This window comes from Phyllostomus discolor, chromosome 3, assembly GCF_004126475.2.
Source record: "Phyllostomus discolor isolate MPI-MPIP mPhyDis1 chromosome 3, mPhyDis1.pri.v3, whole genome shotgun sequence".
In the NCBI taxonomy this organism is placed as follows: domain Eukaryota; kingdom Metazoa; phylum Chordata; class Mammalia; order Chiroptera; family Phyllostomidae; genus Phyllostomus; species Phyllostomus discolor.
This window is the reverse complement of record NC_040905.2, coordinates 43608084-43635703: the sequence shown is the minus strand read 5'-3', so window position 1 is coordinate 43635703 and position 27620 is coordinate 43608084. Positions and strand designations below refer to the sequence as shown.

General features: G+C 43.2%; 1 protein-coding gene across 4 annotated transcripts; it reads right to left on the bottom strand.

The window, feature by feature from the left end:
- Positions 1-444: 444 nt before the first annotated feature.
- Positions 445-27618, bottom strand: PTCD2 (pentatricopeptide repeat domain 2). 4 transcript variants are annotated; one of them, XM_036020389.1, is made up of 11 exons: positions 27465-27488; positions 26062-26154; positions 25769-25885; positions 22567-22696; positions 17695-17812; positions 15702-15780; positions 15190-15281; positions 12865-12978; positions 11328-11402; positions 5154-5267; positions 445-1450 (listed from the first exon to the last, which is right to left on the bottom strand). In XM_036020389.1, exons 5-11 carry the CDS (start codon positions 17752-17754, stop codon positions 1226-1228), a joined length of 759 nt encoding a protein of 252 aa, XP_035876282.1. In that variant the 5' UTR covers positions 17755-17812; positions 22567-22696; positions 25769-25885; positions 26062-26154; positions 27465-27488; the 3' UTR covers positions 445-1225. The 4 variants fall into 4 exon arrangements, with proteins under 4 accessions (XP_035876282.1, XP_035876283.1, XP_035876281.1 ...); XM_036020390.1 differs by lacking the exon at positions 27465-27488 and adding an exon at positions 27368-27387; XM_036020388.1 differs by lacking the exons at positions 5154-5267; positions 25769-25885 and having other exon boundaries at positions 27465-27618.
- Between the last annotated feature and the right edge of the window lie 2 nt (positions 27619-27620).

The window sequence follows — 27620 nt, the reverse complement described above, 5'->3', positions numbered from 1 at the left end:
CTAGAAGTCCGAATCTGAATTCCAGCTCCTCCTCAAACTACCCCAATTTGGACAAGCCATTTCCTCAACCTGAAAGATGAGGGAGTTAAATTAGAGGGCTCAGAAGATTCCTCCTCCAATAAAATGTCTGACTCTATGAACAACTCTTGCCTCAAAATAACAATAAAGTTCAAGTTGGCACTGAAGAGTCTGCAGCACGCTGGGGAGGCAGCCGAGAGGCTGGAGCACCACCCAGGGCTTCAGAAACACAGGGCACAACCCTCCAGGGGCTGTGTCTCGAACCGTAAGTAACGGGTATCAGTGTGAGAAAGCTCTGACCTGCCATCATGACGCATTCATTTTTACCAGAAAATAAAACATTCAAAGAAAGAAAAAAAGAAAACCCATTAACAAACAAAAATTTATGACCCACATAGGGAACAAAGCAATGCAGAGAACATTATGTGGTTTTCACTGGCACTTTTATTTTGAAAAGCACATGGTTTGCCCATGACCAGAACAGTAATCATTTAAATGCTGGCTCATTTACCAGTTCTGAGAGCTAAATTCTGGTTTTGTTTGTGCTGCTAAGAAAACACAACACAATCCCAAGAAGTTTGGGGAACCTGTTTTATTTTTCTTATTTTTTGAGAAAATGTGGCCCTACTGAACCTTGAATGAAAATTTCAAATCAACATGCAGATTCACATAGGCACTGCTATCTTGCGGGTGGAAAAGCGAGGGCTCAAGTATCTTCTTTGGGGCTGCAGTAAGTGACGAGAGAAACAGAGGGAAGACCCTGGGCCATTCCCCAGCATCGCCACAGCACAGGGGCTCAGACCATCTGAAGTCATCGAGCAGCCACTCCCCTGAAAGGGGGTTGGGGGTGACCACTTACAGTGCAATTCCTTCCACCACGGCTTACCGGAAACTCTGGTACCAGCAGCCGGACTGGACACTGTGACCATGTTCCCTCAAGGACCCTCTGCAGTTTACCAGCGCCAGCCTACTTTCTGAGGGAGCTGAGCTTTCTGCTTGCCTCTACCTAGACCTTCAAAGTGGCACAATGCATTAACTTCTCGGGTCAGCCTGCCAGCACTCAATGAACACGGAGATTAGGAGGAGACCAAGTGGTAGTGCAGTGTCCACTGGAGTTTGGTGCCTGATTTCTTAAGACGCTGCAGAAACTCACTGGAAGCAGCCCCGTCCAACTCAGACCCACCCCCTGGGGGGCTTGGACCCAGGGTTACTCAGCCCACAGGGACTGGCTGAGTGGCTGGAAGGTCCTATGGCTGGCTGTCCTCTTGTTGGACAGAACCACGTGGGACTTCAGGTCCTTGGGGGTGTGGCAGAGCAGAGCATCCAAACTGTAAGTGGTGACCTGGCCATTTACGTGCAGTTTCCCATAGAGCTCGTCAAATCTGGCCAGAAGGGCCGGCACATCCTTCAGTTTTCCCCTCACTTTGGCCAGCTGGAAAATAAAAGAAAAGCAAATCATTATACCTATGCAGGATTTCTCCCTTGTTCTTTCTACCCTCCAGGAGGCAGGGACATACATGTGTAGAAATGCACAGTGTACACCTAACGTGGTAAAAACCAGGGTACTGGGGCACACGGAGGTGTGACTAGTGATAAAGGATCCCACAAGCCACACACAAAATTCAAAATTAGTCCTTGAAAATCTTACCTAATATCTTTTTTTTTAATGCTCACCCAAGGACATTTTTTCATTGCTTTTAGAGAAAGGAAGGGAGAGAAGAATGGAGAGAAAGATCAACTGGTTGCCTCCCACATGGGCCTAGACCAGGGACTCAAGCTGCGAACTTTCCGCTACGGGATGACGCTGCAAACGACTGAGCCACGCTGGCCAGGGCCTAATATGTTATGAAAGGGGATGTGAGTGGCACACCCTGGATAATGACACATGCCAGGAAAAGGAGCTCAAACAGCAACAGACCAACTTTGGCCAATTTAATGACCAGAGCAAGAGGCAGGGCCAAATTATGTAGGGCTTTATTACAACACATAATAAGGTTGTTTGTTTTCAGAGATTGGAAATCTTTTTTTAAAAAAATGTTTTGTTTTAGGTTAGGAACACTTTCCATTCTGGCATTTTTCAGAGTGTATTTGAGGGGACAACGAATGCATCTTCCATCTTGAGACGGGCTGAATGTGCAGATTCTCGTAATGATGGGTGAGGCCCTGTCCCTGTTAACTAGCGTCCTGTCAGCCATCAAGTTTTGGTAATGGCAGAACATAAGTATGAGGGACTCCGTACTCCAGAGTCCACGCAGCTCCACGGGCCACTTGCTTCTCCTCACATCCTCTTCTCTGGCTAGGTTTCCTCTTCCCTCTCACGGCAATCATCCCTTGCATGCCGGCGCTGGTGTCAGGCATGGTAAGTTCTTTTGGAATTTACTCTAAAAGCCATCAGAGGGTCCACACTGGGGCGTGATCTGGTCTCGGTATACAGAGCTGTGTGGAGACGTGGCGGATACGAGTCTGCCCCGGAGGCCCCACCGCCGCCCCAGTGAGGGGATGATGGATGGCTACGACTGGGAAGTATACAGAAAAGATGGATCGGCAGAGGTACATAAGATGTACTTTAGATTTAAACTTTTAAGGATTCATGTTGAAGGGGTGCAGGAAAGGGGAGGCATCAAAGACATCTTCCCAGCTCGGGCTTTGTAACTTGGTTAAGGGTGATGTTGTGACTGCGATGGGGAGGAAGAGAGGACCGGACCTGGAGAGGGGACACCAAGAGCCCTGGTACAGACATGATTCCGGTGCCTGTGAAACAGGGAAGTGGACGTGCCAAGAGGCTGTTGGATATTATAAGGAAGAAACATGGAGGATAGGCCCAGACCAGAGGTATAAATATCAGAGTCACGAGAATATGAATGGCATTTATTTTCCAAAAGTGGGTGAGCTCTAAATTAGAACATGAAGCTACTTTCTGAACAAAAATCAGCATTCTGCATAGTTCAATCCTTATTACAATAGAACCTAACAATGTTTCTCAATGAGATTTAATTGTAATCAAAGTCCCTAACTACCCTTTGGTCACCTTCTAATACCTCATAACCCTACTAGTTACCTGCACACCTTCTGTTCAAACATGGGCTCCCCAGTGAACTGTCAATAAAAAGTTTAAGCACTTCTTAATGTTCTCAAAAAGGACAGCTTGTTCAGTCCTCATGTTCAAGGTAAAGTGACTTACTGTGCAGCACGTGGTTTCCAAAAGAAGTGAAGCAAGCATGCCAAGCTGGAGGTATTCATATCTTTGCTCCAGCTGCATGTGTGACACCAGTCCCCCTAACACCACTACAAAAAGTATTACATGGTATCATTAGGACCATGCTACAATTTCAGCAGAAAAGAGATCATACCACATTGTTTGCTATTTCAGTTTTAAGAAAGAAGTCAGTGAATAAACAGCTGTTTGAGTGGTTTCAGTCCTAGCATTGCAGAAAATAACAATTCTCTCTATTCCTCTAGCGGCATACCACCTTATCTCCACACGTGAGACATGGTTAATAACTGCTGGTATAAACACTAAATACAGCAGTTGTGAACTGCAGGGCTTTACAATGCAAGACTCTACATGCAGGCTCATGGACATATTCAGAGCTGGCTCAAAAGCTACCTTACAGGATCGCTTCATTTCACAATAAGCAGCTCCCTGGGTGTCTCACAGCAACCAGGGAGACAGGCCGAGCTGGAGGGCGAGCTTCCTACATCAGTCTTACAGCTTCAGGGGGTGCATTTCAGATAAAAGCAACCAGCATTTTTCAGTGTGCAGTTTGTCTGGATGACAGGTTCTTCAGTCGTAAAGTTGGAAAACATATCGACAGACCAGATCTGAGGGATGGCTGGTTAACGTGTGTCTGTACTGCACATGCATGCACACGACTGTGTACTTGAAAACCTGTTCGAATTTCCAGGGCTGCTGCTTTTCTATCATGTTCCAAAAGGATCTCAGCAGGTCATAACCTACACAGACCTAAGACCTCAAACACAGGGAAGCTTTAAATTGAGTCAGATCCAGTTAGTGTTCTGTTCCCTTTAACAGCAGGAGGAAGCCTTTGGGTGGAAGTGAGGAAACAGAGTAGGACTGGGAGGCAACAGAGGGGAGAGCAGCCACCTGCCCTCTGCTGTGGTCCCGCCGTCTCAGACACCAGGTGAGACCAGCACTATGAAAGGCAAGGGAAGGAAGGAGAAAAGCAGAGTGGGAGGACCACCAATAGGCCCCTTCGTGGTCAAAATGACAGCACCAACCAGTTTCATTACTAACGATATCCTTACACTTTTTTTCTTATGCTCTATACTACTAGCAATGTACAAATTACCCAATTTCAAATAATTTATAATTCCTCTTTGTGTGCTTCAAGGTGACACATAGGTTCATTTGTTTCATTTTGCTTTCAATTTTTCTTTCTTTGTTTTTATTTAATTTTGGTTTAGATTTGCAAAGCATTTATACAGTTCCATTAGTTGATTTATCAGGAGCTAAAACAACAATTCTAATGACAGAAGCTTTAGTATGGTCTAATAACTGGAGTTAAGTGTTCCTATCTAAACTCCTGTTGGTCTTTTCTTTTGTTTAAATAGGGGAGTTTTTTTTTTTAAAGACGAGAGATACTACAGCCTATTGTTTGCTGATGGGAATGATCCCCAGGGAAAGGGATGCTAATGATGCTCCCAAGAGAGGGAGACACCTTCTGGACCAACGCCCTGGAGTGGGTCAGAGGGGACTTGCTCCAGGACACAGGCGGGGAGCAGGGCTGAGCAGGCAAGGAGCAGCCAGAAGGCAGCTGAGGGGCTGTGCCTCTCTCGGATTGCTTCCGCTCCCTCCATGACACAGGAAGCGAGATCACTGACTGAGAGTGAGGAATGGCGAGAAGGCACTGGAGGCTTGAGGAAAAAGGAAAAAGGAAGAGACAGCCAGGGCCCGTGAAAACAGTCTGGGGAAAAGACTAACAAAGGGAAGAAGTTTTGCTAGCATTTTAGAGGATATTTTGTGTTTGAAGGGAAAAAAATCTTTGCACCCACACAGAGAAAGCTTACAACAGGAACAAAGAGAGTTTGCAAATTCGACCATCTCTCTAAGGAGGTGGCCTTTTAAAAGAGTGCCCTTCCCCTTTAAATGATTTCTGTAGCAGCCACACACTCACCACTTCTTCTGAGAATTTAAGTTTTTTCACAAATCTTGACAAATTTCCCTCTGCGGTATCCTTTAGTATCTCCATCACGGTTTCCAGCATATTCGACTGGATATGGATCATAAGCTGAATAGAAAGAAGACACAGAAAAACAAGTCTGAGCCAGCTTTCAACTGAGAAGTGTACCAGAAGATAAGCCTAAATGTATAGGCACCTACTCCATTTTCATGCTATGTCCTAATTCGTTTGCTTGCACAAGTTCAAAAAAATCCTTCAAACGTATGCTTGCCAACCCAAAGCTTGTTCGCCCATGGCAAATCGAAATGCCACTACTGCAGCGCTTGTGTAAGAACAGAACATGGACTTTGGGCTGGGTTTCCAGCACTGGCAATTATTAGCTCTGTGACTCTGGCAGTACTTAATCTCTTTCATTTTTTTTTTAAAGTGAGGGAAATACCTCTACATTTCATATTTTGAATTATTGTGAAAATTAAATAAAATACCAGCACATGGGAGGCACTCAGTGAACACTACAGTTCCTTCCTCCTTATTGCCTCTAGATTCAGAGGCTATGACAATCAGATGATCTCATAAAATGGGCTCTAGGGTAAATACACCTTTACCTTTTTTATTTATTAGTATTTTGGTTAAGAAATTTCAGGCACATAGGTTGTTGCAGGTACCTGTGGGAGCTGGTTAAAGTCTTAGTGAAGCACTTCTATTTAGACTGCTGCTGTTAGGGAACTTTCAAAACTGGGTACTGTACTTAGCACTCAACATGACTTTACTAACCACTTCCCATCAGACGGAACAACACAAGGAAAAAAGAACACATTTTTCCCCTCATCACCAATGTGCACTAGTACAATTTCAAAACATACAAAAAAGTTTAAATAAGATAACTCAGAATTTACCAACTAATGTTACCCATTGTTTATAATTTCATAATATCTTCCAAATGTATTAATTTTCCCCAAAGTTTGATTCTTTTTGTCAATTATTATACGATGAACATTTTCTTGTAACATTAAAAAGAAATCTTAGAAAAAAGAGAATATCTCTTTTCTAATGATGAATGCATAGCAATCCATCATATAAATAAAATAATGCATCAAATAAATACCATCCTTTGCCATATTGATAAATGTGCACACATTTTTTAAAGATAAATTCAATTTCTTAGACTTAATTCCCAGAAGTAAAATAACAAACTCAAAGGGTGTGAACATTTTTAAGGTTCTCGATCCTTAAAAAAGGTAGTTTTATTGGAAGAGATATTTCTTTTATACACCAAACCAGCTAAGTTCTCTCAACAGTCCATTTCATAACATGTTATGTTTGCTGAGCAGTTGGCTAGGATGGAGGGTGATCTCTGGTCCTGCAGAACAGACCGAACCGATCCCAAGCAGACTGATCCCAGGGCCCCACCAACATTCAGTACTCTAAAGCACAGGCCAAATCACAGGCATACCCACTGCGGGGAGACCCCTCCACAGGTTCCCAGGTTTGGGCAGAAGCGCTGACAGCCTTTATTCCAACTTTCTCAAGGATATCTGTACAACCAACAGCCTGGGAAGCGAGACTCAGTGCCTCATCCAGAGCAAAGGGCAGGAAAGCTTACTGCCCATTACAAGAGATTTGGGTTCCCCCAGATCATCTTAAAATGTAAGCCCCTGTGCATGCAAGAGGCATACAGATCTCTTCACGTCATCCTATGGGAATCTCAGGAACTAGTGCAAAACTGCTAATACTCTGGCTACTGCTATTGCTGTGAGTAATAAACTATCCTTCATTCCTTGATGTCCTGTATCTCTACCAGTATCCATGAAATGTGTTAGTTTGGAAGTAGGGTAAAATCTCTGATCTAAACAGTTCTTAACATCCTTGTTTAAAAAAAAGTTTGGATGGCAGTGGACAGTCCTACTGAAGTCAAGGACAAGTCTACTTTTGTTAAATGCAACATCCCCAGTGGCTGGCACCTTGTAGACCTTCAACAATAATGAAAGAGAGGGGAGCACAGCAATTTTCAAGGATAAACCTCCTGGAGCTCCATGTTAAAAACTATTAATGATGTGCTCCTGGAAGATTTCAGTTTTTCTTCCTAAGTTTTCTCAACTTCTCTCCTTGCCTCCAGCAACTATCTCTGATTCAGTAGGGATTTCAAGACTACGGTCAATGCCTTATGAATATACTGATGAGGAGCAATATAGATGAGGCAGTTACTGATTAAAGGCAAAGAGAAAATTTAAAGCTAGGAGCTTGTCTCAAACTGATGTCTCAGGGTGCAATTAAGAAAAGCTAAATTAGGGTACTGCACATTGCTTTAATCTCACAGCTTTCAAACAAAAGGCTAGGAAAACTGAATTAGCAAGGAGCAGGGGGAATTTTTGGTAAGAAAAACTATTAATAGAACACATACTTCCTACCCCTCTGATTTTCTGAGGCCTCAGGAAATGCTGACAAATCATCGGATACCTCCAAACAAAAAAGAAACCCTAAACATGCTAGAAACTTGCATTTTTGGCTTTTATTTTCTTTTAAAGTTGTTGCATATTTGAAACAGAACATCACAGTGTGGAAGAGACTGCTAGTTTTCTAAACAACGTCCATTCTCCCCTTCTTTCTTTGATAACAGGACTCCCGAATTTTAACTGATGCTATCCATGTGGAACTCGGAGGCTCTGCTTGTCAGGTTCCTTTGCAAACAGGTGAGGCTAGGGGATTAAGTTCTGGCCGATAACATATAAGACAGTTGGGAAAGCATCCTTAAAGGGTGCTAAATTCTGGCCAGATACTCACTTGGCTGGAGTGTTATCCCGATACGCCAAGGTTGTGGGTTTGATCTCCAGTCAGCATGTGTACCAGAAGCAACAAATGAATGTGTAAACAGGTGGAACAACAAATTAATATTTCTCTCTCTCTCTCAAATCAGTAAATGAAAAAAATTTTAAGGTGCTCAGTTCTTTGCCCTCTCCATTCTTCCTACTTCTTGCTGGAATAGCAATACAATCAATAGACGGGAGTTGCGTGCTTGGGATGCTGGTGTGGAAATACGGAAAGAAGATGGGTCCTTGAAGGTACCATGGAATGCCACACCAGACCTAGACTGACTGTCTCTGTTCTCTACGTGAGAGAAAAAGGAAGCCTCTAATTCATACAGACTCTTGTGGTTTTGGAGTCTACATTGCTCCCACACAAATGCAATTCTTTTCTTTCTTTTTTAGCCTCACTCTAGGATATGCTTATTGATTTTTTAGAGAAAGGGGAAGAGATGGATAGAGAGCGGGAGAGAAACATTGGTGCAAGAAACATCGATCGGTTGCCTCTTGGATTCACCCCAACTGGGGACCAAACCTGCAACCTAGGCATGTGCCCTGACTGGGAAATGAACCCACAACCTTCCAGTTTTTGGATGATGCTCCAACCAAGTCACATCAGCCAGGACTCAAATGCAATTTTTAACTTATACATACAGGTGAGACGCTGCCACAATGGGATTTAGAAGAAATGAGTCCTTCCTCCTTTCTGACTTGTGCAGCCTCAGAGTCTTTCCAGCATGAGCTAGAACTTTAGGGTGACCTTATGGGTAGTAGAAAAGGGCATTAAAACATTCAATTTTGTCAAGAAATAAATGATAAAAGAAGCAAAACCAAACACTTGTCAATTCCCTTGAAAGGTAATTCAATTCCAAAATGAGTCTCCATTTGGAGCCTGCCAGACTTCTAGAGAAATTATTAGAAATAAAATAGAATCAGTGGATAGTCACCCCGAGTTAGGGTCTGATACTTTCAGACATATTCGGAAGTAGAAATTGATCCTTTGATATTAAACAACATGGCTAAAGAGGGGGCCATAGCTGTTTGGAGATTGATGGGTTTAAATTTAGAGTAAAAGGGCAGAGTCAACATGCATGTGCTTTGATGAGATCATTTGCTAGCTCAGTGCAGTGTTTAACATGTATTAGCTGGAAAATGGGAGGCCAGACCCTCTGGGTCATATTGGCAGCAGGAGCAATTTCAGTGAAAAGGAAATTGTGGGGGAATAATTGGGTAAGTGCAAATTCTAATTCTCAACAGGAAAAGATTTATTTTTTTAAAGTATTTATTAATTTTTCAAGTAGATCAGGAAAAAACTTCATTTATTCCTGCAGTACTGACTGAACAGACTCTCTACTCAGCCTACTTGTCAGGTTTCCATTTCTCACAAATGAACAAAATGCCCGTAGGGATTCCCAGTAGATGACTCAGCCTTGGAAAGGCGAGGGCCTATTACATTACATTTTTTCGCCCATTACATTTTTAAAAACCTGTTCTAATAACAGAGACCCAGAACCTGAAAGATTATTAAACCTGAGAATGGTAACCCTCTCTTTTTCATCATTCCTGAGGGAGAAGAAGCTGGCCTAGGCTGAAATATGAGACATTTAGATTGGACATTGGGAAGAATTTCCTAAGTAAGAATTTTTAAACAGTAAAACTATCTTTAACTTTCCTGACAATGGATAATTCTGTGACCCAGTTCACGGAGAGGATGATTCATACTCAAGATCAGCTCCAGGTTCCTGACATAGTCCTTGCCTGATTCATGCCCACTCCGCCACGGTTACCAGCTGCCCTTCCTTCCCAGCTCCCAGGGGAAAGGAGCTGGCCTGGCTGCCTGACCCGGAAGCACTCTTCTCACCGTGCTCTGGATTTCTCCTCCCACTGTGAGGGGCAGCTCCACTCTCAGAAGCTCATGTTTTATTTCCACCAAAGCACTTTCTCATTTAGAAAAAAAATCATTATGACATTCTCATAACAACTGTTAGAGCCAAGGATTGAAAGAGACGAGGAATCTAAATTCACAGGCACAGAATATGTGCACTATGGCAGAGTCCATTTTTGACATCCAGTCCTGCGTCCTTTTCATTATCCAGGAGGAGCAGCTAGTCCCTGTCCTGGAGAAGAGACACAATCCTTATCCCTGTAGGTCTGCAGTGATGAGGAAACTCTGGGCTTTGCAGTCAAACAGATTTCTTTGTGTAAAAACCACTCTGCTATTTAATGACCTGCAAGAACTCGGGTAATTTACTTACCCTTTGAATCTTCATCTTCACATCTATGATATGGAGACATATTGTTCTGACAGTGTTATATAAAGTGAACCAACAAACACAAAGTATCTAGCATGGTACCGTAACTAAACTATATTAAAATCCTGCCAGTCTCACTCCCTTTAGAGTCTCACCATCAATCCTTATAGACTGACCCCACAACTTCACTTCAACTCTAGGAGAAGCCACTTATACTCCATGTAAAACCCCCCTCACCACTCACCTGTATCTCTTCCCTATGATGCTCTGAACCACTTGGAATCCTAGTAATTCTACTTCTGTCCAATCATGAGATGAGTGCATCTGCAGGCCACACTCTCTCTCAGGAGCAGATGCACACTTGGGATCCCCAGAGCTTCCACATCCAGTAGGGAGCACAGAAGTTACCAGATGTATGGCAGTTGCTGAAAGACGAGGGCCCCTAGTCTGTTTGGCTTGCTGGTGCTGCTGGCTCAAATGACCTGAACTCCTGGACTCGGGACCTTTGCCACCTTGGCCTCCCAGACCTGCTTGAGCCTATGTATGAGCTTTTCAGGCTGACCCACCCACTCTCACCTACAGTTTCTGCCTAGGTGCCCAGTCCTGGGACAGGAAGGGATAGGTGACTCTGCTCTCTGGGGCAGATGGTAGGCTGGCAGTGCAAGAATGGAAATAGGTAACATTTACTGAACAAGCACTTAACCACATCAGGCACTGTTTTATGCACCATAGTTATAGTGACTCCATGAGTTAAGTAGCATGAAATGAGATGCAATCAGCACACAGGTTTCTCGTGAGTCTTAATGAAGAGACTGGAGGGCCTACCTCCCTTCTCTCTACAGCTACCACCTTCTGCAGCCATGTGTTATACCTGGAGCATTTATTTGCATCTCATATTTGAGCATATCTACATGTCCCACCTATTTGTAAACTGCTGGAAGCACAGGCTGTGCTGACTCCTCTCAGGGGGCTACACTGTAACTTTCACACAGAGCTCAATAGATGAGTAAATTGAATGCCCTTGGGAGATCAAAAGTCATTGTACAGACAAAAAACCCTGGGCATGATTTTAGTACATTTTAAGCCTTTCTTTAAACCACAAAGAAGTCACTTACATTTAAATTAGTGCAGATTATGTTTTCTGGCTTCATGATTTGAGAAAAAATGGATGCAGCTTTTCCCACCTGGTTCTGGAAAGAAGAAAAACAAGTCATACCCTACATCATATGAACACTACTCTGCTATCATGAAGACCACTTACACATGTCAGAATATTCCTGTTTGTGGTACACTGGGGTTTTGAGGTACACAGAGACAAAAAGTATTTTGGCAATCAAGAATGAATATTCTATTAAATGTGTCCTATAGTGTCACGTTACTAAATGTTTTCACGCATTGCCTGAGTTCCAGTTTTTCAGAGGGAGGCCGAAAGTTGACATCTCCCCATCTCCTACTGGAATGAGCAAAAGGAGGGAAGGAAAGAAAGAAGGAAGGGAAGGAGGGGGAGAGGAAGACAGAGAAAGAAAAGAAAGAGAGAGAGAGAGAAGGGAGGGAGGGGGGAGGGAGGGAGGAAAGAGAGAGAGAAAATGAACCAAACACCTTTGACACAACCAGAGACAGCAGAAACCTCAACCACAGAAGAGGGAGCAACGCTGCAGCCGGGGCACAGGCCAGTCCTGGAGAAGGCCATGCCAGGAGAACACCGCTGCCTGTCTCAGCAAGAGCCTGAAAAATACTTCTCCCAGGTGAGGGGCACAGCCTGAAGTGCAAAACATAAACTCCTGTCTACAGTGATGGTAACAGAACTCAGAACTAGTAATGAGAAGTTCTCTAGATCCTCTTGGTGGCCAAGGTGAAGTTAATCAAGGATTTACGCAGATAAGCCATACTTGCAGGAAGCAGTGTGTCACTATGGCAGCAGCACAGATTTTTTTTAAATGAAAACCAATCCCATGCCTATTTCCAATGGCCAGGGAGAAATAAAGCCTATGCATATTTGTAAAGTATTACACATTTTCTTAGGATATCCTGAGAGGGGCCCTTCCAGAGGGGGGTGCTCCAGGGTTCCAGCTTTGACAGTCCTTCACTGAGATGTGCAGGGGGTGGTCTTGTCTTCTCTCTGGGCCTCAGCTGCTCCCACATGCCCAGTGAGGGGGGAGGGGGAGAGATAACTAAAGTCTTCTAAATAAGAGCATTGGGGTCCATCTGTGAACTATATGATGGACCCCATTTCTACAACAGGCTCACTGCAGGAGTCCTCAGTCACCTGTGGTGAATTCAGCGTTGGAGAGCATTACATTAAACTGTTCTGAGAACGTAACACAGGAAACAATTCACATGAAAATTTCATTTTAATTACTTCGAGAAACTTCTCTCAGAGGGCAGCTTCCCTCACTGATTCTCTGCAGGCTCTTGGCCTGCCCCTTCTAAATAAACAGCAAGGCATGTTATGTCCTTAGCCGGAAGTGGAAACATTCTTTGGAGGCAGAGGAACAGATGCAGGTTGCCATGGCACCAAAGGCATCGGTCTCTTCGTGGAGACATTTTCTTTATGATATAGTCAGGAGAGAACAATACGCAAATAAAAGCAAGAGATGAAAGTGGTGACCTCCGGCCGGCCCCAGCTCACCGACGTGCACCCCAGGCCCTCACCTGGTTCAGAGCGAGAGCCACAGCAAAACATGACGCTCTCCTGGAGAGGACTTCTCCTCTGATTAGAGCTTCTTCCCTCAGCGCAGTGCAGATTTTAAAAGACTCAGGGCTATTCTAGAAGGAGGCAGGATCAATCAGTAAATGCATGCTATGAAGCTTTGTGTTGAATAAAGTGATTAATAGGGCTCCGTATTTCGGATTTCCTATTCCAAGAATTTCCCAGAGCATACCCCAAGCCTACTGAATGATTCAGAACCATATAGGAACTATTTGCATACAGATCAGGTTCTGTATATGTTAGCAGCTCAAGTCTAAATTAACTTTATTTTTAAAGCTCTTTGTCCATTTTCTGACTAGGGGCGATTTCAGCAGCAAACACACAGACCTCCCTGTGTCTGGGTGGGCTGGTTTCTAGACACAAGTCCGGTCAGGTGCAAGTATTAATATAAAGACTCAGCCTGCTACCACTGTATTAAATAACAGAGTAAAGCTCAGCAATGTGGGGAAACGTTTCCTGAGGAGATTTCCAGTGTGCAAGTACCCACGTAAGTCAAGTCTCTGAAAACACCAACACTAATTTGAACACTAATCATGAAAGAATTCCAGAAAACGGAAACCTTAAAAAAGAAAACCCTCCAAGACTGTGAGTGGCACGCACACCCACAGATAGCCCTGGTGGAAGTGAACCCGCCCCTTCGCTCACGCTGTAGGTGGGTGAGGTTTATGAGCGCTGAGCCAGCTTTGTGTCCACATGTATCTGTCATGCCGCCACTCAGACTCAGATCCTACAGCAGAACCTGAACGTGACGAGAGGACAGTTCCCAGAACTGGCCTGGGACTCAGAATGGCTGACCAGTTCAATTTCTCAACTCGATTTCCCTGAGTGAAACAAGCTACTCTTGGACACAATCCAGGGAAGAACAGTCCTCCGGCTCTCCCTAAGTGGTAGAACTAAATTCTCTCCTCTTCAGCATAGACTCAGGGAGGTCTCTCTAAGAAGGTGGGAAAACTGGGTGTCACAATGCTGAATAGCTGACACTCCAGTTTGGGGTTTTGCTGGCCTTCCGTGTCACAGAACCACAGAGGGTGCGCTCGGAGAGGAGCACCGAATAATCCAGGGATCGGCGAATTCTAACCCTGAGGCCAAATCCAGCCCACAGCTGACATGGTTTCTACCCTTTTAAAGGTTGGTAAAAACACAAAGAGTATGTGACTGAGATCACATGTGGGCCCCAAAGCCTGAAATATTTACTATCTGGTCTTTTTATAGAAAAAGTTTGCTGACCCTGAATCTAACCCCCTCATTTCACAAATGAGGAAAATGGCCAGTTTAAAGCCAGTTAATGCTGAGGTTGAGACTAGACTCCAAGTTTTTCAATTCCCACATTAGTTTTCTTTCCACTGTAACCCAGCTTCCCCTCTTGTTTTGGAAAATTGGTACTGCTACACTTTTTAGGGAAGTATTTCAATGCCCATGTTCTTCTACCTTGCTTGGTGTTCCCTTTGTTTTCAGCATTAAAAGGTGTTTTAAGTTTCCAGAGTTTAAATGGCTTGAATGACTGTTATGTATGAGACCTTGGTCACTGTACTATTTAATCACTTGTTCATTCATTAAATCATGCAAAAATAGTTTCTCTGTGCCAGAAACAATCCTGATACAGTAATGGCACAGGGACTTGTAAGTCATGCTCTCCTCAAAGAGTTCATTTTAAAGGCACGTACATCTGCTGAAGACTGGTCGTGCCCAGGCACTCTGCCAGGTGCGGGCCTGCCAGGAGGCCTCCCAGAGCCTGCCTACACTCTGGTGGGGGGATGAGCCATGCATGTACGCAGGATAAATTCAGGCAATGTCACAAGTGCCACATATGTGAACCAGACAGAGTGCAGTCAAGGGATGCTGGAGAAAACCCCAACTTAGGTGAACACAGAAAAACTGGGAGAGGAGGACAAAGCAGCCCTGGAGTTTGCCAATGAAGGAGCCACGGTTTCCATGGGAGAGGCCCACAGAGCAGACCAACCCAGTGGAGTCTGGCAGGAGCCTGCTAGCAAGACCACTAGAAAGCAGTCTGAACCCAGCACACTGTTTCTGGTTCTATCTATGCGATTGCCAGGGAAGGATGACAGATGATAAGCTTGCTTTTTCCATGATAAAACTGTCTGACATGGCTAACGTGAGTTTTCTAAAAATGGAGACATTTACAATGGAGATGTCTGCACCAGATGGAAAACAGACTTCTGAGGAACTGAATTTTATTGCAGAGAAAAAAAAATCCTCTTTCAAACACTATCCACAATGCTCAAAAGATTAATAGGAGATAGTCTTACCAGTTTGTAGCAAATTGCAAAAGCAAGGACATAGGTATCTTTGCTGAACTTCACATCTTGGTTTTTCATCTCAATCAACACTTCCAATGCACCTGCCAAAAGTCAGGAGTGGGCAGGCAGTGTTGAATGCAGGCGAGTGAATTCGGAGCCTTCTACCGCTCATCCCCAGAGTTCTAATCCACGCCATGCACTCAAAAGTGTATTTAGCACAGTAAAAGCTATTTGTCAAAGTCATTTAGCAATGAACTAAATTTCAAAGTTAATGATCAGGTCACACAGGAAGAACTAATATTTAGAAAGTTGTTACAATTTTGGTATAAGCAAAATCTGAGGAGTTCACTTGGGGCACGACATATGATGAAACAATGCTTCACACTCGAAGCAGCGGGCCTCCCTGACTCAGGTGCTCACCAGGGGCGGACGGATCACTTCCGCCTGGCCCGCTGTGTTTCTGACTGCTATGCCAGCAAACAGAGCGGAATTTTTCAGCTAACACAAATTGCAATACTTACTTTTATATTTCCCTTTGATGAATAACATATCCATCAAAATATTAAATGATGTAGAGTCCGAGAAGAAACCTCGTAAATGCTAATAAAGAAAAACAATACAGTTTGGTTAAAATTAAAACTCAAGGGATTATTGTTCTACTGCATCTTATCAGTCCGGGACTTATTTTTGTGTGGATCTTATTCAATTGACCTCCTGAGTTCTCTAATATATCTCAGATATACCACGGATTTCTTTTTCAAAAAAATTAAAATACTGCCTACTCCCTTGGGTGTTATGCCTTTGGCAATGCATGCACTCAGCAAGAGGCAAGAGGAACAGTAAGAGATCTCTGGGTTTCCGAAATGCAGTGAAAAAATATCTTCATGAAATGGGGTTTTGCTATGCTTGAGAGAAAAGAAACAAGCCAATGAACCCCGCTGCTGGGACCTGGGTGCAGCATGTTAACAGGGAATGGCAGCTGGAAGAATAGTTGAGGACTAAGGCAGAAAGTCTGAAGTAACTGTGATTTTCTTTTAGGAAACAAGTAATACAAAATTGATTATTCATTTTTCAAATAATTCACTTTAATAATCATTACTTAGTGAATAATAATTCATTAAAACATTTTAAAAATGTTCTTGTATCATTTTGTTTTTTAACATTATACTCACGGACATGATTTATTACAGTAAAACTTTCATTTTCTTTTAACTATAACATTAACACATGCTTACTATAAAACAAACAATACAAAATATATAAAGGAAAAAGTGAGAATTTCCTATAATTTTACAGGAATTTTAGATACTGTGTATCCCCTAAAGATACATAATGTCTGTCCTTCCAGGTTTTTAATACATACATACTGAAAGGTAAATGTGTACATATATCTTTTCTTTTAGAAAAACACAGGCTCAAACTAGCCCGTGCTGTTCTGGAACCCCCTTTCCTCTGCTTGCTAACACACTGTGGCCGTCTTTCTGATGCACAGGTTTCCTTAGCCAAGGGGCAGCCGAGAGCCAAGGGCTCCATGTGGACAGTACCCTTGACATGGAAACCAGCAAGAGGCAGGAGGACAACTTTGTTATGGCAGCCCCCCAAATTCTAAAGTGTCCCAGGTGGCCAGCTCCAACCCCCAAATTTAACCAATGTTTCTGGCCATGGATAAAATTATAGTGTCTCAGAGTCCTAGCTTCCTCATCTGTAAAATGCAAAAAATACTAGTAGCTGGCTCACCAGGGCCATTGTGAGAAACAAATGAAATGAAACATATAAAGTACTTAAGCTGAGACACAGTAAATATTCAATAACTAATTTAAAAATAATTATTGCTATTACTGTTTTTAGGAAAAGGAAATTCAAGCATGTGAAAGCATTTTGAAAATCGAAAGGCACTTTACAATGTAGCCTTCAACCAGAAGTAAAAATAAGAAAACAGGAGAAAAGCACAGGGGAAGCACGGGAAAGGCAGTTTGAACAGCGCCTGTCTCACACTGTCCCCCCAGTACAAACTCCTCAAAAGCGAGGATGTCAGTCCCAGGGGGACACACAGCCAAGGCAGGAAGGTACCTTGTAATCTGTACCTGCCCCTCTTCCACACCTGGTCTACACTTCTGTATAAAGACATTCTTTGTGGGAACTGACTCCCAAGAAACCTTAAAAATGTGAAGAGCTCATCCATGCAGCGCAGCAGCTTTTCTCTAACAAGATGAGCACAGGGACATGCCTCTCCTTACATTATAAAAACACCTTCCCAGACCTGGCTGGCGTAGCTCAGTGGATTGAGCACAGGCTGCGAACCAAAGTGTCGCAGGTTTGATTCCTGGCCAGGGTACATGCCTGGGTTGCAGGCCATAACCCCCAGCAACCGCACATTGATGTTTCTCTCTCTCTCTCTCTCCCCCTCCCTTCCCTCTCTAAAAATAAATAAATAAAATCTTTAAAAATAAAAAAACACCTTCCCCTCGGCACAGGAAATCAGGTTGGTAGGGAGGGCCATCAGGATACAATCACCTGGTCTCTGATGAGCTCCACTGCAGAGCCCTCAAGATCCAACTCGTAGCACAGTCTCATGAAGAGTGGTCCAAACTTGTATTCCCCCAAAGTGACGTTTCTGTTCTCTGCATGGTACCTGGTAATCAAAGTGATCCAGTGAGCCAAATGGTGGGACACAGAGAAAGGGCAGACAGACCATGCCATGCACTCTGCCAGGTGCTGGGGGCCCAGTAAAGAATGGGGTACTCTCGTAGTTTGGAGGGGAAGTCTGGAGAGCTGAAGATAATCAGAGGAACCCTGGAGTACAGAAATACACCAGGTATTTAAATAAGCAAGTAAACAGAGGAGGCTTGTAGGAGGCCCTCTCATCCTGCAAAATCAAAGAGAGGAAAGTATACATTATAATCATCTCCATTTACCGAGACCCAGTTAGGACTGACTGAGAGTGAGCACACCCTATGTCAGGGAACACCAGGGGTCTTGCACCTGTAAGTCCCGCAGAACGCGCTGTCTCTGTATTGCATTCCAGAATGCTGGGCCCTACCTAGAGAGGAACAAAGGAAAGGGGTGGGGTGATGCTCTGTCCCCATCATGGCTGGCTTCATCTGCACCTAGGGTAGCAGATAACCAAGAGGTGCATTTTAGAGTTTATACCAACCACTCTGTTTTCCTCAGCTTGGAAAGGCATATGCAACTACAATCACCTAGATGAACAAGTTAAATGCTGGTTTGAAATTTTAGTTTTCGGAAAAGGAAAATTTCAAAGAGAGTGACATCTTATTTGTGGCTTGAGATTTCTTCCAGGGGCCAGTCTGTCAGTCAGAACTGCAAAACTGCAAAGTGCCAGCATCATTTTACTTTCAATAGCCAACTCTCCGCGCTTTAGACCCTAAGAAGACAATCTGGTAACAAAACAAGGACTTCATGATTACATGTAAATGAGAGTTTAGAAAGACTCATTCCTTATGTGAATAAATCCCAAATACTATGGGGACAAGTTCCAACTTTAAAAAACAGAATACTTTTTAACCTGCTGAAGTCACTGAGGAGAGCACAGGAGTGTAATGAACAGAGTCCATCCTAAACATATGCGCTGCCCACTAGAACGGAGACACCTACTTTTAAACATCCATTTCAAATTCCAATTATAGAAGCTATAAAAAATATTCACAGCTTCATTACAACTGCTATGAATTAAGTTATTATACCAAAACATCAAGTTGTTACCTCTTAAATATACAGTCAAACCTCACCATTTCTCAAACATCTCAGTTCTCGAACATTTTGGTTCTCTACCGGAACCCAGTTGTTCACAGAAGAATGTCTCAGTTGTTAAACAAAACTTTGGGTCTCAGTTCTCAACCCAACACCCCTTTCATGCTGATACTCGTGTGATCAGTCACAAGTCTCTTGGGTGACAGACAAAAGAGATTCGGGTTGAGAACAAATCTCTTCTCAATCAGTTTTCTAGAACAAATGAAGTTCAAGAACCGAGGTTCCACTATATATAATTTTTGTCAATCACACTTCAATAAAACTAGAAAAAACTAAGTTATTAAAAGGTAATATAGCATAGTAAATAAGGATTTTTAGACTCTCCCTCCAAACTAACAGTTTAAATCACAAGTCTCCTGCTTATTAACAGTGTAACCAAGAGCAAACTAATTACCAGTAACCACTGCACGCTGCAGTTTCTGTATCTGTGCATGGAGGTAAGAGGAGAACAGACTCTTTGTGAGGACTGAATGAGGTGACATCCCAGCACACAGCCAGTTTTCCACATATGTTAGTGCTTACAAAATGTAAGAATGCTGAGGAAAGCATCTTTAGAAGTCAATGTATTTCAGTAAACAGACTCATGAGAAACTTATGCCAGATTAAAAACAAAACAAAGCAAAAGACTTTCCAATTTAAATAACATTCGCACTAATTAAAACTCCTAGAAAGCCACAGAAATAATAATCACCTTCTTGACAAGAAACGTTCCAGTCAGAGGGTGTAAATCAGTGTGGTCAAGGTTAGGATGGGATTAAGTTGCCCCTTATTTCTGGCTCAATAAAGACTATTTCAGCTCACTACTCTCCTTCCCCAGCCACAGGCTACCTATCTCAGGAAGAGAGGGAACAGGCTGGTGACACCCTGGCCAGCCCAGCTGTCCAGCTGTCCACGAGCAGAGAGAAGGGCAGCAAGTGAGCAGAGAGCTATTAGCATCAAAAGGAACGATGAGTCATACTTTGAATGTTTAGGGGAAAAATAGTGAAGGAGTGTTCAAAATTTTATCCTGATTCATAACGCTTTTTTTTTTTTAAAGATTTTATTTATTTATTTTTAGGGAAGGAAGGGAGGGGGAGAGAGAGAAATAGAGATAGATATGTGCGGTTGCTGGGGGTTATGGCCTGCAACCCAGGAATGTACCCTGGCTGGGAATCGAACCTGGGACACTTTGGTTCCCAGCCCACGCTCAATCCACTGAGCTATGCCAGCCAGGGCTCATAACGCTTTTAAACATCTGATAGCTTTGGGTAGTAAAGCAGGCCAGAGGGTCTTAAATGATTCAACTTCATGAAACTGAAATAACAGAATTAGGTTTACTGACACAGTGTGACTGTAAATCAGTGTAACTCTTTTGGAAAATAACCTGGCAGTTTATATTGACAAGTTTCAAAAGGTTCATACCCTCTGAACCCAAAAAGGAAATAGAGTAAGTTTTATGCATAGAGTTGCTCGTCACAGTATTATGTATACTTGTGAAAAGTTAGAAATCACTTAGCCTGAAAAGTTAGAAATCATTTAGCCACTCAACAACAAGGGCACAGTTAAATGTTCATTAGCCCTGGCTGGTGTGGCTCAGTGGATTAAGCATGGGCTTCAGAACCAAAGCGTTGCCAGTTCAATTCCCAGTCAGGGCACATGCCTGGGTTGCAGGTCAGGTCCCCAGTGGGGGGTGTGCTAGAGGCAACCACATTGATGTTTCTCTCCTTTCTTACTCCCTCCCTTCTCCTCTCTCTAAAAATAAATAAATAAAATCTTTAAAAATGTTCATTAAAATATAATTCCTAAGTGTATGATTAACAAGCAAAAACATTTATTCTATACTACTAATTAGAAAACAAGAAAATATCATTATACAATATATACTGTAATAATTATAACTGTGTAAAGACAAACTCGATCAAATCATAAAATCTTTGCATGAAAATGGTAAGGATGTATATTCAATCTGCAGTTGGGAATCTGCAATGCTAATTTATAATCTGTGATGTTAACTTTTAAATTAAGTTACATGAGAATTTTCGGCGCCCTTAACCCCTATAAGGGTAAACAGTGTATCAAAATATCAACATCGGTTTCTTAGAAGTGGTAGATAGGCCCCAAAGATGACCACCATCAAGTCCTTCCCTCCCTGTTTGTGCACGCCACTCCAACCATCCAGAGTGGAAGCCTTCCTCCTCCCCGTGAATCTGGGCTGGCAGGGTCATTGGCCTTGACCACGAGGGCCAATTCTGGGCAGCTCCACAAGGCCTGCAGCTTCCACCTGGGCTGTGGGCTGGTGCAGCTTAGGCTAGACTCGTGAATGGTGAGATACTGCAAGGAGAGAAAGGGCCACATGGAGGGGCACTGAGCAATCAGAAATGCAGGTGATGCCTTCTTGGACCTTCCGGCTCAGCCCAGTGACCTGTAGATGAGCAAGTGATGTTAGTGGACACAAAGAAAGAACCTCCCAGCTGAGACAGGCCTCGATTCCTGACCCACAGAATTGTGAGAAATAATAAGTAATGCTTGTTTTGAGCATCTGAGTTTTGGTGTGGTTTGGCATGCAACAACAGACATTTGAAACAGCGCAACTTGCAATATGTTTGTTCTACTTTCTTGGCATTTTTCAAATTTTCAATGCATTTTCTGTAACTGTTTTTTATTTTCCTTTTTAAAAAATAACAATTTTTTATATTATAAAATTATTAGTGTCTACTATACAAATTGGAGAAATCAGAAAAGTACACATTTAAACAAACAAAAAATACAGAATGTGTAATTCCCAGAGACCCGCAGTTACCTTCTGACATATATTCTTCCATTATTCTATATATGAATACCTTGTATTTCTCTATAAACATACAATATAAATGCAGGTCCATGTACAGAAATATATCTTTAAAGGATGGTGAAAAGAAGCAATGAACTTAATTTCCAAAATGAAGCCGGCTGATTTTCTCCCAGGGAAGTGAAACCTTTGCTGGGTTTCCTAACAGCAGACTATGACTTTACGCACGTTCCTTCTGACGTGTAAAGCCCTGACAATGGGTCAGACATGACAGAACATGACAGGCTTAAGCCTGGAGGAGGGAGACTAGTTAGGAATCCCCTGCAGTGATGCAAGTGACAGACGCTGAGGCCTGAACTAAGACACTTGGAACAGGGCAGAGAGAGGAAGGCGAGAGATGAAAGACACCAGGGAAGTGGAAGCAGTCGAGGTCTTATCCTGCCAGGGAGGAAAGAAAACGCGATTAGAGGAAAGAGTCTCCCTGGTATCTGTACTGAGCGAATGGCCCATACGACAGAAAACACAACAAGAGAAAGAAATTTGTGTAAGTTCAATGTGAAGTCCTAGGGAACATGTGAGTGGAGTTACTGCATAGCTGGTGAGTTCTTGGGGGAATGGACTATCTGTGTTTCTACCCTGGCACCTGGCATGCAGCGGGAACCCAACAAATGTTTGCTGAAAGAATGGAGATCAATGTCTAGAGCTCAGGGCAGTCATCTGGACAAAAGGCTCGGCAGTCATCAGTGTACAGGCAACAGCCGAAACCGTGGAAGCAGATAAGATTGCTCAGGAAACAGAACAGAGTGAGAAGGGACAACGGCTGGCCGGATTCTGAGGAAATGCCTCACCTGTAAATGACATTTTTAGCCAGTTCCACATCATCCCGGGACTCACACAAATGAAGTAAGGTTCTCAACTCCTCCTTCAAGATGAGCTTGTTCTGGGTCAATTTCTCTTCCAAGTGTCTCAGATAGGTTTCTGGAAGAAAGCACAGTGGAATGGCCATCACTAGGCTGACTGGGGCTGTCCGAGCCTGACCTCAGGGAGCAGGGGAAGCCTGAACCTGGCCCGCGGCAAAGGGGCACTGGAGAGGCTCATGACCACCCAGCTCCCTTCACGGGCTGGCCCCCTTGGCACAGAGTCAGAGATACATGACACAAAGCATCTGTGTCATGGGGGACAAGCCCAGGCCCCAATCAAGACTTTCTCATGCAGAGTCTCTGAGGATAGGAGCAAAAGAATATGTATTTCTGACTACCTGGGTAATCTTCATGCACACAAAAAATTGGAGAATATCCCAGAGGTTTAGCCCAAAGAACTGTATTACAGGTGACTCCGGAGGGGAAAAAAAAGAAAGAAAGAAAATGTAACCAAGGTATCCAAATCATCAACTAGCAGAGCACCTAGCACTAAAACTGAAAGGAAAATGGGAACTGAAGATGGGTTTGCCCACGGTGGCTGACTCACATGACTCAGAAATAGTTTATGTCTCTTTCATTTGGTCCAGCTTTACCTCTCCCTCATTCTTCTTGGTTTCTCTCTACTGTTGCTGGAAAGTATGCCACGAGACTACATAATGCACAGGGGACAAATAAAAAACAGTCACTCTACCTTGGCTGGGTAGCTCAGCTGGTCAGAGAATTGTCCCCAATATGCCAAGGGTGCGAGTTCAATCCCCAGTCAGGGCACATATAAGAATCAACCAATGAATGCATAAATAAGAGGAACAACAAATTGATGTTTTTCTCTTTCTCTTTCACTATCTCTCTCTCAAATCAATTAAAAAACAACAACAACAACCAGTCACTCTTTTCAAGGTGATCATACTCTATCGCTGTCCCTTGTCTTATGTCTGATCAACTGTGGGGACAAACGCCCTTCCATAGCTTCTTAGCATTAGGAAGGGACTGTATTCCCAAAAGAATGTGGGGTGAGATGCAAGGCAGGCAGTAAGCAAGCACCTGCTCTCCAGAAGGCACAGCTGTTCTCAGGAACAGAATGGCCAAGAAAAGTCTACAGGATTTGCTCCAAGGCCCAGAGCTTTAAAGGAACGCTGCGTAGAGGGTGGCACAGCATACATTAAAAATGCATGATCTGGAAGCTGAGGCAGACACTACCCTAGATTTACAACAAAAGAAGGCCCACTAGGTTCAAGATACTGTAGTAGACTCTCCAATCTTTACTTGCAGAACCACATAATTTAATGGTTAGTTTCAGAGAGAGAAGGAACTGGGATGAAATCTAGGCTCTGCCAGTTGCATGCTATCGGGAGACCCTCCTCTGTAGACCAGAGTCCTCATGTGTAAAGTGAGGACCATGACACCTACCTGAGGGTATCCCAAGATGACTGATGTACATAACACATTAGCACAGAACCTGGCATAGAGCAACTGCCAGTTAATCACAGACATTATTGTTCTTATTTTCATTCCTTCTGACACCTCTTAGACTTAAGAGGATTTGTTCTATTAAATATTTCAAAATAATTCCCAATATAAAAGATTTTAATGGGATGACTTTACAACTTCATCCTTCTTAATAAACTTTTAGAATCCAAAATTTCAACAGATATAATTTGTATTTTAAAACTAATCCACGAAGATGTAAGTGCTTATCACATATTCATACTCAGAGGTATGATTCCTGCTCTGAAAGAGCATAAAGTCTATTTAAGAAGAAACGATGTATTTATAGAAAGCTATTTGAACACAGTGATGGAGTAGATGGCACATGACTGACTATTAACATAACATTAGAGAAGGGAAAATCAGAGTGGCAGGAACAGGCCAGGCCTGGTGGGAGGGGAGAGGTACCAGAGAGGAAGGAAGGGGCTGGATGGAGTTGGAGAAACTGCAAAGTGGGGGGCATTCTAGGTACCAGCATGAATAACAGCACAGAATCTGCGGCAGGGGGAGGTGGTGAGGAGAGAACTGTGACTAGATGAACAGGAAATCACACTGGATTCCAGAAAAGGTAATGTCCATTATGGAAGAGCTAGGAAGCCAAGGGTAAGTTTGTATGATGTCACACAGAAGGCAGTAGTACGTACCATTGTAGGTTTTTACAAGGATGAAAGGTGGACAGGATTTTATAAATACCAAAGCTAACAATGCAGTACACTGGCACTCATTATATTAGCTGTCTTTCAGAACATATGCACAAATATCACAGCCTTAGAAAGACTATGACAATTGGAAAGCACAACTAGAAAATGATATGGAGCCCTAATGTTGCAACCCCACATAGCTCCAAAAGACCTTGTGTAAAAGAAAAAGACTGAAGCAAAATCTAGATTGAGTCTACTAAACTGGAGATTAATATATTCTCTCCCCCACATTTAAGGCTTATTTTCTTGTTCTGCAGGTGAGATTAGTCAACAAAGTGATTAGCAGAGCAGCCAGGGAAGACATTTCTGGAGGGCTGGACCCTGAGTGAAGAGAAGCGAGAAGGGTTAATGAGGTGTTCATAAACATTTGATAACAGAGGAAGGAGAGCTGAAACAGTCAATAAAAGCAAATAAAAGAGTTATTAAGAAAGAGGAGAGTCTTGCTGTGCTTATAAAGAAATTTGAAGGACTGGGAAAAACTCAATGTACAGGAGAGAGAGAATGAATGCAATGAGATTTCCCAGATGCTGAAAGGGAACAGGACCTACATGGTATTGTTGTAATTTTTGCTTTTTATAATAAAAAATTCCAAACATACCTGAAAGTAGAGAGAACAGTATACTGGAACCCCCACCCCCAACATCCAGCCTCAACAATTGTCAATATTTTGCTAATTTTTAAAAGACATCTTTGTTTTGGCCTATTGACTTTTCTAGGACAGGGTGGAAACTATGGAAATACATCACCATACACAGCACTGTTTTGTTTCATTTCATTTCACTTATATGCATATTTGTATGTGAATAGTGAAAATTTAAAATAAAATGTATTTTTTTTATTAAAGGTTGCATCAAAAAGTTTGAATGCCAGTCATCTGGAGCAATTCTCAGACTTTATTGTGCGTAAGAATTGTATGGGGCCTGAGGTTTAGTATTTCTATCCACCCTAACCCCCCGGTTGCTGCTGACCCTTGAACCTTTGAGTGGCATGGATCAGGGGAGGACTGGTTGTAGTATTTCTCTGGGATCCTGGGTGAAGGGACAAGAGGACAGTTGTAGGCCCTGCAGGTGAAGAATGAGATGAACAGCACATTTAAGGGCAGACTAGGAAATTAAAAATAAATCATCTCAACTTTTCCTGAGACATACCTCACTAGAAAAGAGACTGAACAGGGGTAGAGACAGAGGAAACTTAAATGACAGAACAATGAATGGATTAGCAAAATACGTTCAATTACCTTTGGTGCCAGGAAGACTGTGTGCAATAGCCACCTTCTTATGCTGAAATTCTCTTAATTTCACAATATTATCTGTAAGTAGATATCTTTTAGCTAAAAATTAGAGAAAGAAAAAGAATAAAATCATTTTGACTGTTTTATACTTAGTAAATAACCTGAGTAGAGCTTGTCTCTCATAACTGATCTTATCTTCATTCAGTATAAATACTCCATCTAGATAGGTACAAATATACCAGCCACCCTAGTCAGAAAAAAGCCTCCAACTACCAGAAAATGCAAATCCTCAGCAAGACATTATGTTGTGTGCGTAAATGAAGCTAGTGATTGTGTGTGGGGATGGGTTGCCAGGAACCTGGGATTTGAAAGACACAGACATTCACCATCTGGTTAAGAGATGATAAGGGAATTTTTAAACAAACTAAAGGCTATTGTTTATGCAGAATAGGAATATCTAGTTTTGGTATACGTAGGTAGAAGCACAGTGTAGTGGAAAAAGCTAGAGTGTGACCATTGGAATTCCCAGTTCTGTCACTTGTCAAATGAGGAGTATTGCCTCTCAGATATGGCTTAGCAGTATCCTCAAAACATATCAGGAATCACTGATCACAACTTAGTAAAGATGGGTTTGGGGGACATCATAATTTCTTTACTTTGCTGGGCTGTGGAGTGGAGCGTGACCAAAGCACCATCCACTAAGAGCTCTGGGTACTGCAACAAGGTAACAATAAAAATTGCTATGTGGAAAGCCAGTCCAGAGGAGTTACAGTGGGACTCTATGAAAGGTTGCCTGTTGTCAAGTCTCTTCCCTACCACTTCCCTTTGACCTTAAAGAAATGAGGTCTGATTTGCTGTTCCCTCCTCTGTAAACAGAGAAAAGATTGGTACTCCATCACTTGGTGTCGTGACGAGAAAAGGGATGTGTGTAAATGCATTAGAATAATGCCTGATACAAAATGTTACGTATTTTATTACCACTCATCAGCATTCTGAACTTCAATCATCTTCATAAAGATATTAATGGATAATCTTACAAACGAAGAAATCTGTTCAAGGTCTTTCAGATTGTTAGCTGCAGAGCTGGGCTGCAGCTCCCAAACTGCGGGACACTACAACCAAAGGGGGAAGGGGTGTTTTTGGACAGCAACGTTGCCCCATCCAAGGGAATATACAGCCCCAAGGTCAAGACCCCAGCCCGGCTTCTCTGGTTCTCAGGTACGTGGTTGTCCACGGCACTCAGGGGCCACCGCTGCACCCACGCGCAGCCGGAGGGCAAAGGCAAGCTGGGCTGCTCCAGGCCAGTAAGTACCTGCGGCGCAGTTATTTCTCTAAAGTGATGTCTGCTGAGGAAAAAAGGTCCCTTCTTCCCCATCCCTCCCTCCTTCACGGCGCGAGGCCGCGGATACCTCCGAGAGGGCAGCGGCAGCAGCTGGAGCCTGAACCTCCCACCCTCGGATACACCAAAGACCGCAGAGCCTGCAACACGGCTAGCTGCGACAGCCGAAACGCAGCAGCCATTCCGTCCCGGGCCGCACCAACTGCGGAGCCGGGGGCGCGGAGAG

Excerpts from the sequence above, each read along its gene's own strand:
- PTCD2 (XM_036020388.1), bottom strand. The coding sequence starts at position 27,576 with ATGGCTGCTGCGTTTCGGCTGTCGCAGCTAGCCGTGTTGCAGGCTCTG. Across the intron at positions 22,697-26,061 it reads CAGTCTTCCTGGCACCAAAG|AAACCTATCTGAGACACTTG; the intron begins GTAATTGAACGT and ends GCTTTCTTCCAG. Across the intron at positions 15,282-15,701 it reads CATCAAAGGGAAATATAAAA|GTGCATTGGAAGTGTTGATT; the intron begins GTAAGTATTGCA and ends GACTTTTGGCAG.